This window comes from Pseudoliparis swirei, chromosome 8, assembly GCF_029220125.1.
Source record: "Pseudoliparis swirei isolate HS2019 ecotype Mariana Trench chromosome 8, NWPU_hadal_v1, whole genome shotgun sequence".
Classification (NCBI taxonomy): Eukaryota; Metazoa; Chordata; class Actinopteri; order Perciformes; family Liparidae; genus Pseudoliparis; species Pseudoliparis swirei.
Genome location: NC_079395.1, coordinates 7,515,598 through 7,529,967, shown reverse-complemented (window position 1 = coordinate 7,529,967; position 14,370 = coordinate 7,515,598). Strand labels below are relative to the sequence as shown.

General features: G+C 46.5%; 1 protein-coding gene across 12 annotated transcripts in view; it reads left to right on the top strand.

Moving 5' to 3' along the window:
- The window catches only part of LOC130198577 (receptor-type tyrosine-protein phosphatase F), a 157,131-nt gene that overhangs the window by 56,768 nt on the left and 85,993 nt on the right, over positions 1–14,370 (top strand). For all 12 annotated transcript variants that reach the window (XM_056421785.1, XM_056421786.1, XM_056421796.1 and 9 more), the window contains exons 3-4: positions 8,092–8,237; positions 9,104–9,245. In XM_056421785.1, coding sequence (XP_056277760.1) covers positions 8,092–8,237; positions 9,104–9,245 — 288 coding nt within the window. The remainder of the gene's footprint in view (positions 1–8,091; positions 8,238–9,103; positions 9,246–14,370) is intronic.

Genomic DNA, 14,370 nt, shown 5'->3' with positions numbered 1-14,370 from the left:
TGTTGCTCACACTGGGAAGAGGGGGGTGAAGGGTAATTGCACTTAGAGTTCTTGTTCTTCTCCGCTGTCTTGAGTAATTCACCGAAGGCTGGAAAGCCTTATAGAAAGCCCACGGTTCACAAGGGTATTGAAAGTTTAATGTTTTTTCTTTCCCCCCCATCTCTTCTATAGGTCTAGATATTTTGTCTAAAGCACAGTATCTCAGCGATGATGAATGGCGTTGCTCTTGCGATTTCACTGAAGTTCTGATAAGGCTTTAAAAGCTCCATCAATCTTCCGCCACGACGCTATCATCTTCCAAAAAAAAGAATATATCTTTTTTTGCTTTCTGTGTTGCGATGAGCGAACGCAGTGTGAAGTGACTGGCAAATAATTTGGGAGTGTTTAGTGCAACAAAAACTGGACCATCCAGAAAAGACCCGTTTAAACATGTGTGGAAATAGGAAACTCCAGCCACACAGGTCCTAGTTTGAAACCAGGATGTTCTCAGCGTGAGGTGAACACACAGAATCTGTGCGTCTCGAAGGGTTCATTTCACCCTCATCTGTATGTTTGTCTAGTTCCTGGACGGTATTAACACAGCAAGGAGTGGAGGAGCTGGTGGACTTCCGTACTGTGCTATCTCTCAAGTGCCGTGTACAAGGGGGGGGGGGGGGGGATACCACAATGCTCGATGCTTGGTGATTAACTGTAAAAACAGAAGTGCAGATTGCAAACATGATGTGTATTAGTTTAAACAAACGGCCTGAAGTGCAGTTGACTTTATTGGGGTAAATAACGTGCAGGGGAGGCATCTTTATACGGAATTAATTGCAAACAAGTTGCCTGCTAATGGCCCGAAAAGGCCTTAATGGAAGTGTTCCATTAATACCACCAGTACTGATGCCATCAGACAAATTTCCACTAAGTATTGCCGAGTGAAAATGATAAGTCGCTAATCCATTATTAATAAGAAGGAATGGTTTTCTCTCTGCTGCGTGTGTATCGATCCCTGATACTCTACACCGCAGAGTAATTCTCACCGGGCACTCTGGCAGCCTCGGGAATCCACTAATTGTTAGCCACACTCGAGCCATTTACGCAACTCCCCCCGCCGTCTCTGCATTTATTACAAGCTTTGCTCGCAGGCCCCTGACAGGGATAAAAGAGAAAATTGTAAAGCTGCTCAGGAAATCGACCGTGCTGCTGGAATGGGTCAGCACAGCAACACACTGCATGAACACATCTTTGTGTATTTTTGTTTCTATTTGATCAAGTCTCTCAAACGCTCAAATGTGCAGACATATGACCCATGTTCGTTTGTTAAAATAAGGTATTTGCTTGTGTGGGCTGTTTTGCGCTTTGATTAACTTATTGCATTCATTAATAGTAACATTTTTCAAGAGATTCAAGATGTTTTATTTGTCACATACACACACAGGGTGTGCAGTGAAATGAAAGTGGCAATGCTCAGCAGGAATGTGCAAGGGCAACAAGTACACACTATTTACAATAAAAAACAACAACACAATATTTACAGTAAGTGTGTGTGTGTGTGTGTGTGTGTGTGTGTGTGTGTGTGTGTGTGTGTGTGTGTGTGCCTAAGAGGGGCAGTTGTGTGGGTCTATGTGGGGGTCCTGGTGAGGTCGGAGTTCACAATCCTGATGGCCTGAGGAAAGAAACTCCGTCTCAGTCTCTCTGTTCTTGCAGCGTGACTACGGAGGCGCCTGCCTGACCGCAGCAGCTGAAACAGTCTGTTGTTGGGGTGGTGAGGATCCTTCATGATCCTGCCGGCTCTGGTTCTGCACCTCCTGGTGTACAAGTCCTGCAGGGTGGGAGTGTAGTTCCAATAGTGCGCTCAGCCGAACGCACTACTCTCTGCAGAGCCTTCCTGTCCTGAGCGGAGCAGTTGCCAAACCAGGCTGTGATGCTTCCTGTCAGGACGCTCTCTACAGCTCCAGAGTAGAAGGACTGAAGGATCCTCTGGGAAACTTTAAATTTCCTCAGCTGCCTGAGGTGGTAGAGGCGCTGCCTTGCCTTTCTCACCAGAGTGTCTGTGTTCGTTGACCATGTCAGATCCTCGGTGATGTGGACTCCCAGGTATTTATACCCGCTCACCCTCTCCACAGTAGTCCCGTTAATCCCCAGTGGTGAGTACGTCCTCTGTTGTTGTACCCTCCTAAAGTCCACAATCAGCTCCTTAGTTTTGGTGACATTCATGATGAGGCTGTTGTCCTGGCACCAGAGTGACAGATCAGCAACTTCCTCCAGGTAGGCCTTCTCGTCGTTGTCGGAGATCAGGCCCACCACCACTGTGTCATCCGCAAACTTGATGATGGTGTTGAGCTGAACCTGGCCACACAGTCATGTGTGTACAGGGAGTACAGTAGGGGCTGAGGACGCAACCCTGGGGGATCCTGTGTTCAGGGTGAGGATTTGGAGGTGTGTCTGCCCACCCTGACCACCTGTGGCCTGGCGGTCAGGAAGTCCAGGATCCAAGCACACAGGGGGTGTTCAGTCCCAGCTCAATCAGCTTGCCGCCAGTCTGGAGGGACTATGGTGTTGAAAGCTGAACTATAATCAATGAACAGCAGTCTCACATAGCCCCCTCTGGCTGTCCAGATGAGAGAGTGTGGTGTGCAGTACCTGGGAGACAGCATCATCCGTGGATCTGTTTGGGCGATAAGCAAACTGCAGCGGGTCCATGGAGGAAGGGAGGAAGGCGCAGATGTAGTCCTTTATCAGCCTCTCAAGCATTTCATGACCACCGAGGTGAGGGCCACCGGTCGGTAGTCATTCATACATGCTGGAGAAGCATTCTTGGGCACAGGGACAATAGTGGATCTCTTGAAGCAGGCGGGGACCACGGACTCAGCCAGGAGAGGTTGAATATTGTGGTGAACACTGGAGCTAGCTGGTTAGCACAGGTCTTCAGTACTCGCCCAGATATGCCATCTGGACCTGCAGCTTTCCTGGTGTTCACCCTCAACAGAGCCCTCCTCACACTGTGCTCGGTCACAGAGAGTGTGTGTTCATCCCCAGCGGTAGAACTCACCTCGGCTACGCTTAACGGTGTTGTTGTTAGCCGAGCTAGCGCTGTTGTTGCTAGCCTCAAACCGTGCATAAAATGAGTTCAGGTCGTCCGCTAGGGATGCGTCGGCACTCACCATAGCGCGGGTCTGCTCTGGTAGTCTGTGATAGTCCGTAGCCCCTGCCATAGGCGCCTGGTGTCGCGCTGCTCCATCTGTGATTCCACTCTGTCTCGGTACCTCCTCTTGGCTTCCTTCACCGCCTCCTCAGTCCATAGACCGCTGCCTTGTACTCGTCCATGTTGCGGATACAAGACCGGAGTTATAGGCAGCAGTACGGGCGTTCACAGCTTCACGGATGGATCTATCAACCCACGGCTTTTGGTTAGGAAAGACCCTAACTTTTACCGTGGAGACGATGGTGTCCGTTAGCGTTGCTATGAGGCTCATTGCTACTTCAAGAACTCGCTGACGTCACTGGAACTGGATTGGATCATGTCCCAGTCGACGACACGCAGAGCGTCCTGTAGCTCAGCCTCTGATTGGTCAGACCACCGCTTTACGTTCCTCGTCACTACCGCTTCACGCGCGATCTTTTGCCGGTACTCCGGAAGCAGAAAAATGGCGGCATGGTCCGATTTGCCGAACGGAGGGAGAGAGACAGCCTTGTAGCCTCTCTTGAATGGCGATAGCAGTGGTCCAACGTTCTTTCCTCTGGTAGCACACGTAATGTGCTGGTGAAAGTTCGGCATGACTTTTTAGGTTCGCCCTATTAAAGTCCCCAGCCACCACCACAGCCGTCGGGATACTTGTTCTGATGCCGACATAACACATCATGTAGGTCCGATAGTGCTACGCCGGTGTCCGCTTGTGGTGGTATGTAGACGGCTGTGGTGATGACCGAGCTGAACTCCCGGGAAGGTAGAATGGACGGCATGAGATCGTCAGATGTTCCAGGTTCGCGAGCAGGAGCGAGAAAGAGTCTTAATGTCCTTGGGGTCGCACCATTTGTTGTTAGTCATGAAGCAAACCCTCCACCCTTAGATTTACCAGACTCTTCCGTTCTGTCTGCACGGAAAACAGAGAAGGACTCGGTTGGGCATATGACTCGATCCGCACCAGCGGGTCAGCCATGTTTCCGCCAGACAAAGATGTTACAGTCCCTCATGTCCCGTTGGAATCTGATCCTTGCCCTAACATCATCCATCTTATTTTCCAGAGACTGGGCGTTAGCAAGAAGGATGCTGGGCAGAGGTGGACGGTGGGCTTGAACTCTCAGTCTGTTCAATTCCGCTCCGTTTCCCTCGATCTTTTCGTCGTGGCCCCGTAGTAGTGGTTCCACTGTTGTTGTTGTGGTTCGCCGTACAATCTCCGCCGGCCACGCTGGATCGATGGAAAAAGTGGACAAAAACCCTTGTTTTGCGCAAAAGTTTATGTCCAAAAGTGTGCTGCGGTCGTATGCTGTTAGTGCCGATGTGTTTGTGGCAAAGAAAACATTAAAAATAAACACAAAAACTAAAAGAGCGCACAATCTCCGCGGAGCTACCTCGACGGCGTCTGGACACAGCCGCGCCATCATGAAAGCCCTTTTGCTCTCCTAACACCACCAGCCATGCTGCTCGACAGCGATCACCTTTTGATCTTTTATTTGTTCATTATAACAACAATATTGAATGATTGACGTGTAATCCAGATATTTTAATCTGCCTTGCTTTTTCGAACGAAGTGTAGGTGTTTACATGATAGCCTGAGTAATTACAGCAGCGCTTGAATCTTGTTTGCGCGAGAAAACTAAATGTGGTAAATAGGAAGTATTTATGAGTCGATAATCACTACCCAGAAATTCTTGCAACACCTTGTAACCAACACTGGGCCTGACAGTTGTGGCAGCACTTCCGACACCTGCCAGTGAGAAGAGAGCATGAGTGTCAAGATAGGAGTTTTGAATGTGATGTGTCAAAGCTGAGAAAAAGTGCAGTTTAAAGCTTCCAGTCACTGGCTGAGAGGAGGATTTGCATAGGTAGGTTTATGTGTTTCCCACTTTGTACTTGCCATTGTTCTCATGCTGCCTGGCAGTCAGGAAAAAGGGGCAGAGTCTGGATTTTGTCTCTAAGAAATGAACTGACAAACCCATCAGTTTGATATCCTCACCCGCAGCCCAGGAGTGGCAGAGCGGTGGAGCTTAGTCCAAAAATAAATGCTTCTGCCCTTTTGAGAGTATTAGGACCATGTGTAACCCTATCTCTAAGACCAGGCTTTAGCCTTATTTGAGATTGTGTGATTGGAAGCTTGCTTAAGATCTGGATTAATGATAGACAGCTTAGAATGTTCCATAGTTTCGCCTTTTAGTGAAAGGTTAACTATCGCAATTCAGGGGCAGTGTTTTTACGAAGCTTAACCCTTGTGTTGCCTTAGGGTCATTTTGACTCGACTCAATATTACACCCTCCCCCCGCCTTTGGGTCATTTTGACCCGATTCAATGTTTAATACATGAAAAGGCGAGGGCTAGTTTTCCCTTATCTTCCACTTATCTCTAAAACTCCTTATGATTTCTCAGATCCAGTGGTTCCAAACTTAAATATTTGTAGCAGTACATGAGCTTACTTTTTTAATTTGGGGGTATTTGCTGAGAACTGTGTAATGCGGCCTGAGCCTCTAGCTCGGCAAGCCCTCCCAACTCGAATGGACGGCTCTGGACGGAGGGTCGCAGGAACCCTTGGAAGTCAGAATGGTGATAATCGGGTCTTGAGGATTCCAACTCGCCACGCAAGCACGCACAGATCTCAGGCATTCACATCAAAGGCGTATCAGATTTGAAACATTCGCACAACTCTGTTGCTGCGCGCGTGTGCCGTTCACATTTTGACGTTATTGAAAACGGTTTAGTGCGGCGCTGTTGCAGTCTCTGGGAGGACCAACATACCATTCAAATGTCAGGTGGGTTTAGCTACTGTGATGGGGTCACAGGTCCCGGATGGATGTGTGCTTGTGTTGGATGACGGTGTACAGCCGAGCACACACAACTGCCGACTCACCCACTACTCTCACTCCACTGCGGCACACTTCCGCCCATCAGAGTTATGTAACATGCTGTGGATTCCATTGTTGGCTTATCATGATTGTTATCTTTAATCTCTTTTGCTAATGTGTCAGTGATTTTCTTTTTTTCTTTTAAATGGTCGTAAAAAAAATTATTGTTTCAAGAATAAACTAGAACGGGCACTCGGTAGAGCGCATACCTTCGCATATCACAAGATTGGGCATTGAATTATGAACATTTTGGCATTAGTTGCATGCCAATTGGATAAAAATTGACCGCGCTATGGTAAAAAGAAGATTTTGACCTTTTCATGACCTTTGACCCGATCGATCCCAAAATCTAATCAAATGGTCCCCGGATAATAACCAATCATCCCACCAAATTTCATGCGATTCGGTTTCATACTTTCTTAGTTATGTGAGTAACACGCATACAAATAAATAAATAAATACACGGCGATCAAAACATAACCTTCCGCATTTTCAATGCGAAGGTAACAACAACAGAGAGATTCCTGCAACATACTTTTAAAACCGGTGAAGAGACAGTTTCTCTCCGGTGAAGAGTAGAGAGCAGATTGAAGCTCTTGGCTTCTGTTTGACTGGTGTGTAAATGTCTACGAGTGCAACGGCACTGCCGTTCTCTCTCTCTGGCCATCTTAAATCCCTTGTGACACCTCAGCTTGTCGGATAGAACAGGCATTAAGACAGCTGCTCCTACCTCCACCCATCTGCATTGTTAAAGCGCCTCACGTCAACGTCTCTGCCGGCACGCTTTCGGTATATACTTTATTGTATCCTTCTGTATTGCTTGAAGCAAGCTCTCTCTCTCTCTCTCTCTCGCTCTCTCGCTCTCTCTCTCTCTCTCTCTCTCTGACCAAGTCAGGGCAGAGGTTGACAATACAAAAGGATACCCTGGAGAATATGCTCACTGAAGGCCATATCCATATCAGAAAGATTCACTGTTATGTTCATGCTATATGTTATGTGCCCCCCACCTCCATTTCTCCCCACCGACGTTATATTCGAACACATCAAACGGAAAAGGAATGGCGGTAGCCCCTGCTGGGTGTTCCCCGTTGTGCGCTCCGAGGGAGAAGGCTGCCGTCTCCTCTGTGTATACGGCGTTATCGTTTACCCCGTTGTGCGTCTCTCCGCTGGGCGGTCTGTTCGTCACCTCCCTCCTTAATGACCCTGGAGATGAAACGCGAGCTGATGGAGCCGGTAATGAGCTCAGGCCCGTATGATGCACGTCTGGGAGCGAATACAGCATAAAGCACGGCAGCGATAGCGCGGAGCTAAAGGTGCGCTCTCCGTCGCGTCACGTCCACTTCGCCGGGCTGTCGCCGACGCACACTCCATTGTCCTGCGCACAATGACGTTGGGTGCGGTGCGAGGGATAACAACCCTGAAGGCAAACAGGGGGAGTCAAGAGGTGTTCACGCAGGTCGTCGGCCGTGTTGTAAACACGTTATATAGGAAGTCACGCCGAGGTTTCAGAATCACGACATAGTCGTAGCCTGGTGTGGATTTTAAGACACGTTTTCATGCCCCATAAAACCCAAATAGTTTGAATGCTAAAAAAACCCAGAGTGTCTTATATACCTCTTCTTTCTCTGTAACAAAATGTTTGTGCGCGTGGAAGAAGTTTGTCTGCGTATCTTGTTTTTCTCCGTCGGGTTTAATGCAATCCCTCGCGTTCCAGAGTTGGAACTGCAACTTCATTTGTTTTGGGATGACGCACTTTGCCGTTTCAAACGGCGTGTCGAAGCAGAGGCGAAAGCCGAACATGATAGCGTGACAGGCAGGCACACAAAGACGGGATGTTTCTCCCTGAGGTGTTCGCGCCAACATTGTGGTTTTTTTGGTCATCCTAGCCGTTGTGTGGAGAAGAAATGATACCCATAAATAAGCATTTGTTTCACATGGAAATGTGACTGGCACTAACGTCACCTTCATCTCCACCCCCCTTCTGCTTCTCCCTTACCTCTTACCACTTTTCTTCTCTCTCTCTCTCTGCCCTCTTTGCTTCGCCTTCCTCAGCCGTGCCAAGTTTCCTCAAATCCCCCGAGGACCAGACGGGCATCTCGGGAGGAGTTGCGTCGTTTGTGTGCCAGGCCACCGGGGAGCCCAAACCCAGAATCACCTGGATGAAGAAAGGCAAGAAAGTCAGCTCCCAGCGCTTTGAGGTGAGCACTCATGCGTGACTCTCAGATCCTTCAACACTCACATAAACACCTGCGTGTACATACACACATGTGTACACACACACACACAAATACATCATCAGGCACAAACACAGCTTGCGTGACAACACATTACAGGCGTGGGCTTTAGAAAACCGCTCTAATTAACACAGACACACCCACACATGCTCGCACACTCGCAGCGTTTACACAAAGCACACACTCGCACTGCACACACAATCAATTGCCCTATTATTGAGCATCACACCAACTCTTCTTTTCTCCAAGCGAGACCAGACAGGCCTCCCTTCTCTTTAATCTCCTTCCATCCATGATTTATAGAGTCTTCTTCATCTCTTTCAGTCCTTTTACACCCTCATCCTTCCCCTCCTGTTCCTCAGCTCCACCGCTGCTCGCCTTACACCCCCTTGATGTATTACTTGATGTATTTCCCTCCCTCTCTTGAACCCATGTGAACAGAAGGAAGTGCGGTAGGTGGGAACTCACACTGTTTCTGACCACTCTTTCCTCTCTAGCATCATGGAGTTATTGCACTCCTGGTTGGTGTTCCTTGATATAAAACCTGTTGTGGAGCTGCTGTACACCACCGTGTATTATCTTTTAATCATATTCTCTCTGCACATTATCGTGGATTCTCAATTGTATTTAAGAGGAAAGTCTGGGGGTTTTTTTCGGGAGAAAAAGACCTACTCTACTTCTGAAAAGTCTACATGAAAATATGGGTCTAGAATCTGATAATGCTGCAAAACTGGCAAATGTTAAATGTTTTCTCACATCAGAAAAACCAAACACGTCCAAACAAATGTTCTATATCTATATAAAAATCTACTTTTCTCCGGCTCCCCCAGGTGATTGAGTTTGATGACGGCTCGGGCTCCGTCCTGCGGATCCAGCCACTGCGCACACACAGAGACGAAGCCATTTACGAGTGCACCGCCACCAACAACGATGGCGAGATCAGCACCAGTGCCAAGCTTACCGTGCTTGAAGGTAAGATAAGTCTTTTTTTCCGCTCGGTTTCTTTCTCCATCTTACTTTTTGCTCTCACTCTTTTCTCTCGACCCCTTTTCAAGCTATATGAGTGTTTACCATACATAAACGTCTGAAAACGCAAATTCCTAGTATGTGGTGTCATGGAGGAGCAGATCCATCTGAATGTAAAAAAAACTCCACATGGTCAGAAAAAAATGCAAGGAAAGCGTTTTTAAATAAGATGCCATACAGTTCAGCAGTGCAGCAATTGTGTGACCTTGAATCTAGTTATACCGTTAGAAATATTTGCCATTTATTGGCGACAATACCATATTTGTCTCAATCTCAATGAGTTACCTTGTCAAAATAGAGCAAAGTAACTCACCTCATTATAAGCCTCATAGTGAAACATAACTGGCTGAAACGTATGACTCATATACATGTGTACATGTCAGTGTTTCCCTGTTTATAATTAAGCTCCACTTGACGACACAACCTTTTTGAAGCTTGTTTACTGCTACCCTCCATGCCTACGGGCTCCTTTGACCTCCAAGGACCTCTTTCCCCTCCTCGCCCACAGAGTTATGTTTGTGATTTATGTGAGCAGAGGCTCTGCACCGCTCCCTTCAGTCCTCCACCTCACTGAGCTGCGAGCGTGAGTTTCCTCCTTAATTGATTGTAATGTTGTCATGGCGGTGCTCGTCGCAGCAGGAGTTGATTCTTATTACAAACTTTCTCAGGAAGAAAAAGCTCCAGAGCTCGCCAGCAGGAGGATTAAGGCCGTTAATAGCCATTACACAGGCATTAAAGCAGACCCCCCCCCATATTCAAACCCAGCCTTCCCATCCCCCGTCTGAATCCCATCTTCCCTTGATGATATCATCGACTGCGCTTGCGTAATCTTCCCGGTGGGACTTTTCTCCTCCGCAAAGAAAGCGTTTCTTTTGACTTTCCCTATCGTGAGGAATGCAGCACCAACAAACTGCACCAACATGTCCTGAATGAAACGAGATTACGAGGGGGCACAGAGAGGCGGCAACAGTCTTACTCGACGTTGAGCAACTGTTCTCACCAGCAGACGTGCTCGGCATGAAGTCATCTCCTCTCTGGGATGAGTATTGTAGCCGCTCACCCCAGAGTCAAGGACGAGTCAGGCACATAGCTTGTGATGGGTGCTTTTATCTGTTGGGCTTTACTCGGACCAACAGTTTTCAAAATGATTTGACGCGTTATATTGTTACAATACAATAAACACACCCAACTATAACTGCATTAATCTAAATAATAAATTGAGTGTCAACATAAGAGAGAATTTGCCCTTTGAGAATTTGATTCCACTAATGATCAGCTCCCGAATGTCCGCAGAGGTGAGCCACGGGAACCAAAACAATGCAGGTTCACGACACGCTGTGGACAGCTGCTCTCGGCACGCACGCTCCAGCACGCCGCCTCGGCGCTGCATGTTCGGAGTGAAGTGGCGGACAGCCAAAGTAAACCGACGGCTGGTGAAACTGAAGCTTTCGGGGAACATTCAGCGAGGTGCAGAGAGACATCTATTTATTTCCAAACTAGGACTTTATTGGTTGCTGCCAAGTTGTTTTGCATCTGCTAGGAGTAGCTGAAGCAATCTATTCCAAAACTGACAATGATAAATCCGTGAGCTTGTGTATTATAATAGCTTGTTGCTGGGATATTATGAAGTGTTTCCACATGTTGGTCAGAAATATCTTTCTACACATTTTTCTTCTGTAGATAATTGGAATTTATGTAATGAAGTTTATCGGTTAGTTTACATTATAGTTTAATTATTGATCTACTAAGATGCATAAAATGACAAATGGATTGCATCCATGTGTTATATATGCCGTTATATTCCTTAAATAAGTGGTTCTGCTTTTGTAGAATTCGTAGTAACCTCTCAAGTAGTTCCTCGTTTCCACAGAGGCTGGCAGGGAACACAGCCACACATCATATTTAATCAAAGTAAGCGCTCTGCTCATCCAGCACCCTGAGGAAGTGCTGGGCGACGCTGAGCCTGTTCATACATGCACACAAGCACAGAAATGCACAGCCATACACACAGAACCATGCATACTCACACAAGCAGCACACTGGGTACAAAGACACACACTTAAGGAGCAATGTTGTCTGCTCGGCTCTATTTTTAAACTATTGTTTGGAGCCTAGCCATACATCAAGTTCATATCAGCAGCAGAACACAAGACAACACCAAACAGACGGAGACTAATGATCCTCCTCCTTAATGGGGCGGTGGTAGCCTGGAGGTGGTAGACGTTGGTGTCACGTAAGAATGTTGCCGTTTTGAATCAATTGATACAAATCTGGAGACAAAGAAACCAGCTGAGCGTTTGTAAACTTGCGATGATTTCATTACAGTCATCGCGGTGCCCTTGAGCAAGGCACAGAAGCAGTAAAGCTGCCCGCTGACCTATAAGAGTCAGTCCTGGGCAGCTCTCCGAGGAAACTGAAGTTCAACATTGCCTTAAAAACATGTCAACCTGGCCTAAATAAAGGTCGAAAAGCCGACTTCATAAGCATAAACGTCGTGTTTTTGCCTGGCAAAAGAAAATCCTCACACTTTCCCCAAGACTTAAAGTTCATGTGACTTTGCATCCGCATGAAGTTGTCATAATACATTGAGCACCCTCGCCCAGAGAGGCAGTGAGAATGGTGAAGTCATTATACCGCAAAGTCGATCTGGATTACAGGTTTTTAGCAGAGCAGAGGAAGGTCGAGCATTAATTATGATTCTTTCATCTTCTGGCTTTTTATTTTGTTCTGTCAATCCTGCAAAATATGGATTATGACAGTCATATCAGTGCAGCTTTACACATGCTTTCACTTTGCTCATAGGTCGGCTGTATTATTAAAACACCGCGGTTCAGAAGTGCATTATAGTGTCTGCATCACTTGCTCGGGATTTTTTTTGGGCAAATACAATAAAATGTCCTTACTGCCAACGTCTTACTGAAGGTAGCACCAGCAGTCTCCACCAATTCCCTTCCAGTGATTTATTTTTGCTTAAAAACACAAGTGCTGTGTTAAATTATTTTTAAGTTGACTTCACTGGCAGTTAATTCACTTTATGAGTCACTGGGTCAAACGCTGTCAAACATTGACAAAGATGAATGTTCCTGGTTGTATGGAAATTAAAATGCGTGTCAAACTCGAGTTGTTTTTGGACCACAGAGGGTGTCATGTCTGGAGTCCAATGGCCCCTTTTATTGTTTCTGAACCTGAGCTGACGAGGGGAGTCGAGGTTGCGGCTGTAGAGTTTAGCGTGCCGCTCACCTGTTGGGAGTTGCAACGGCGTGTTTTCACACCCGAGCCGAGTTAGGCTTTAGCACGTTTGAGTCCCGAGTCACTCAGTAATTCTGTCACGCTGTAACAGCCCCGCTCTTTGTCCGTGGCGGTTCTCACGCCCCCCCCGCCCGAGAGGTCACACCACTGAGACTTACATATGGGCCCATAGTCAGCTCAGCTATCCTTCATCGCGTGTGAGAGAGAGAGACACACACACACACACACACACACATAAACTGAGTTGTATTCTTTTATTGTTGTTACAAAGTCTGAGGATCCTTGGCTGTAATCGTCTTCTTCTCAATGTGATGTTTTGAATGACGGCCTACATGCACAATCACTTCACTAAAGTACACTCCTGCCGAGGCAGTGTGCACGTGAGGGGGATCAAGTGCAGGTGTGGCTTGTGTGGATAAATAATAACAATGCAGACAATGTGGAGACAAGAGAGGGAGGTGGGTATCGCTCTCGGTCTCTCGATTACGATTCTCATGGACGCTCTCATTTAGTGTTTTTTGTCTTATTGTCATTTATTTGTATCTCTGTTCTATATCTCTCTCTCTCTCAGTATAATATAGTGCACAGTGTGGCTTTGATGTGGTGGGGTAGTATAAAGAGATGACCAGAGGGAACAATGACTCATTACTTGGGTAACGATGCCGAATGTTTTGACCTTGAGTGCCCCCCCCCCCCTTGAATTGAAGCGCCTCAGTAAATGTCCAGGTAAATGGTGCTTGTCTCGGTGATGTATGAAATAAACTACTGCCGGCCAGAAAAGACATCTCGGCTCCCAACATCGGTCATAAATGCAGTGTGCTGCCACTTCTCCATGTGGAGGCAATATGTCACATGTTCATCTCTGTTAACGTTTGATGAGCATGAACAATGTAAAATGCAATGAGTCCGATCACGAAATGACACAGGTGACGTCAAAGCCATGTCGGGACACTAATGGTGATGATAAAACTGATGAGGCTCTGTGGGGCAATGCATACAGTGACTGTTTTCAAAATGTGAAGATTTGTCCAAAACCAGAGCCAAGTTCTTGAGCAAAATCCTGAAAGGTAAAAAAAATTAATCAGCTTCTATCTGCAACTAATTATTTTTTTTTTTTTAATTCTTTTTATTTAGTTTTGTGTTTTATAATTATTTTTATTAATGCTCTGATGTGCACAGCTGCTGTGATTTTTGAAATTTCCCCACTGTGGGACGAATAAAGGTATATATCATATCATATCAACCAGGGGATTGCAACACTGGCAACTCCAGGGAAAGGCCGAGAGCGGCCGAGTTGCATCTTAATAATGCATATTTAATAAATGAAAACAAATCAGCAATGTACTTGGTGGCCGTTAAATACAGACGTCCAACATATCGCAGAGAAAAAACACTGTCAAAACAAGAATGCTGCTCTTATTTCCGTGCATGGTGTGAGAATGAAATGTCTGTTTGCTCTGCATTAGTTCTGTGTTTCCAAAACAAGCTTAAAGCTGGGACTCTTATCTCCAGCCAAAGTTGTTGTATTCATTTGTATCAATCAAATGTCCTGTCAAGCCCTGGGAAAGGGGAAATCTTAAACCGTATCTGCTTACCCTCTAATTTTGAATAATTCCTGCAAAATAAAAAGCATTTAAATGCCAAGCGGGTATCTTCAGATCTACGTGCGACTCGGGAACATCTTACGCGTTAGCATAAGTATAGAAGTATATTCTGTGACTTTTCTGCTGTCCTGGATGTTGGAGGTGATAAGACCACCGTGCTTAAAATACTTTTGATTTATCACAAGGCATCGGAACATTTATTCCACCACACTGGAAAC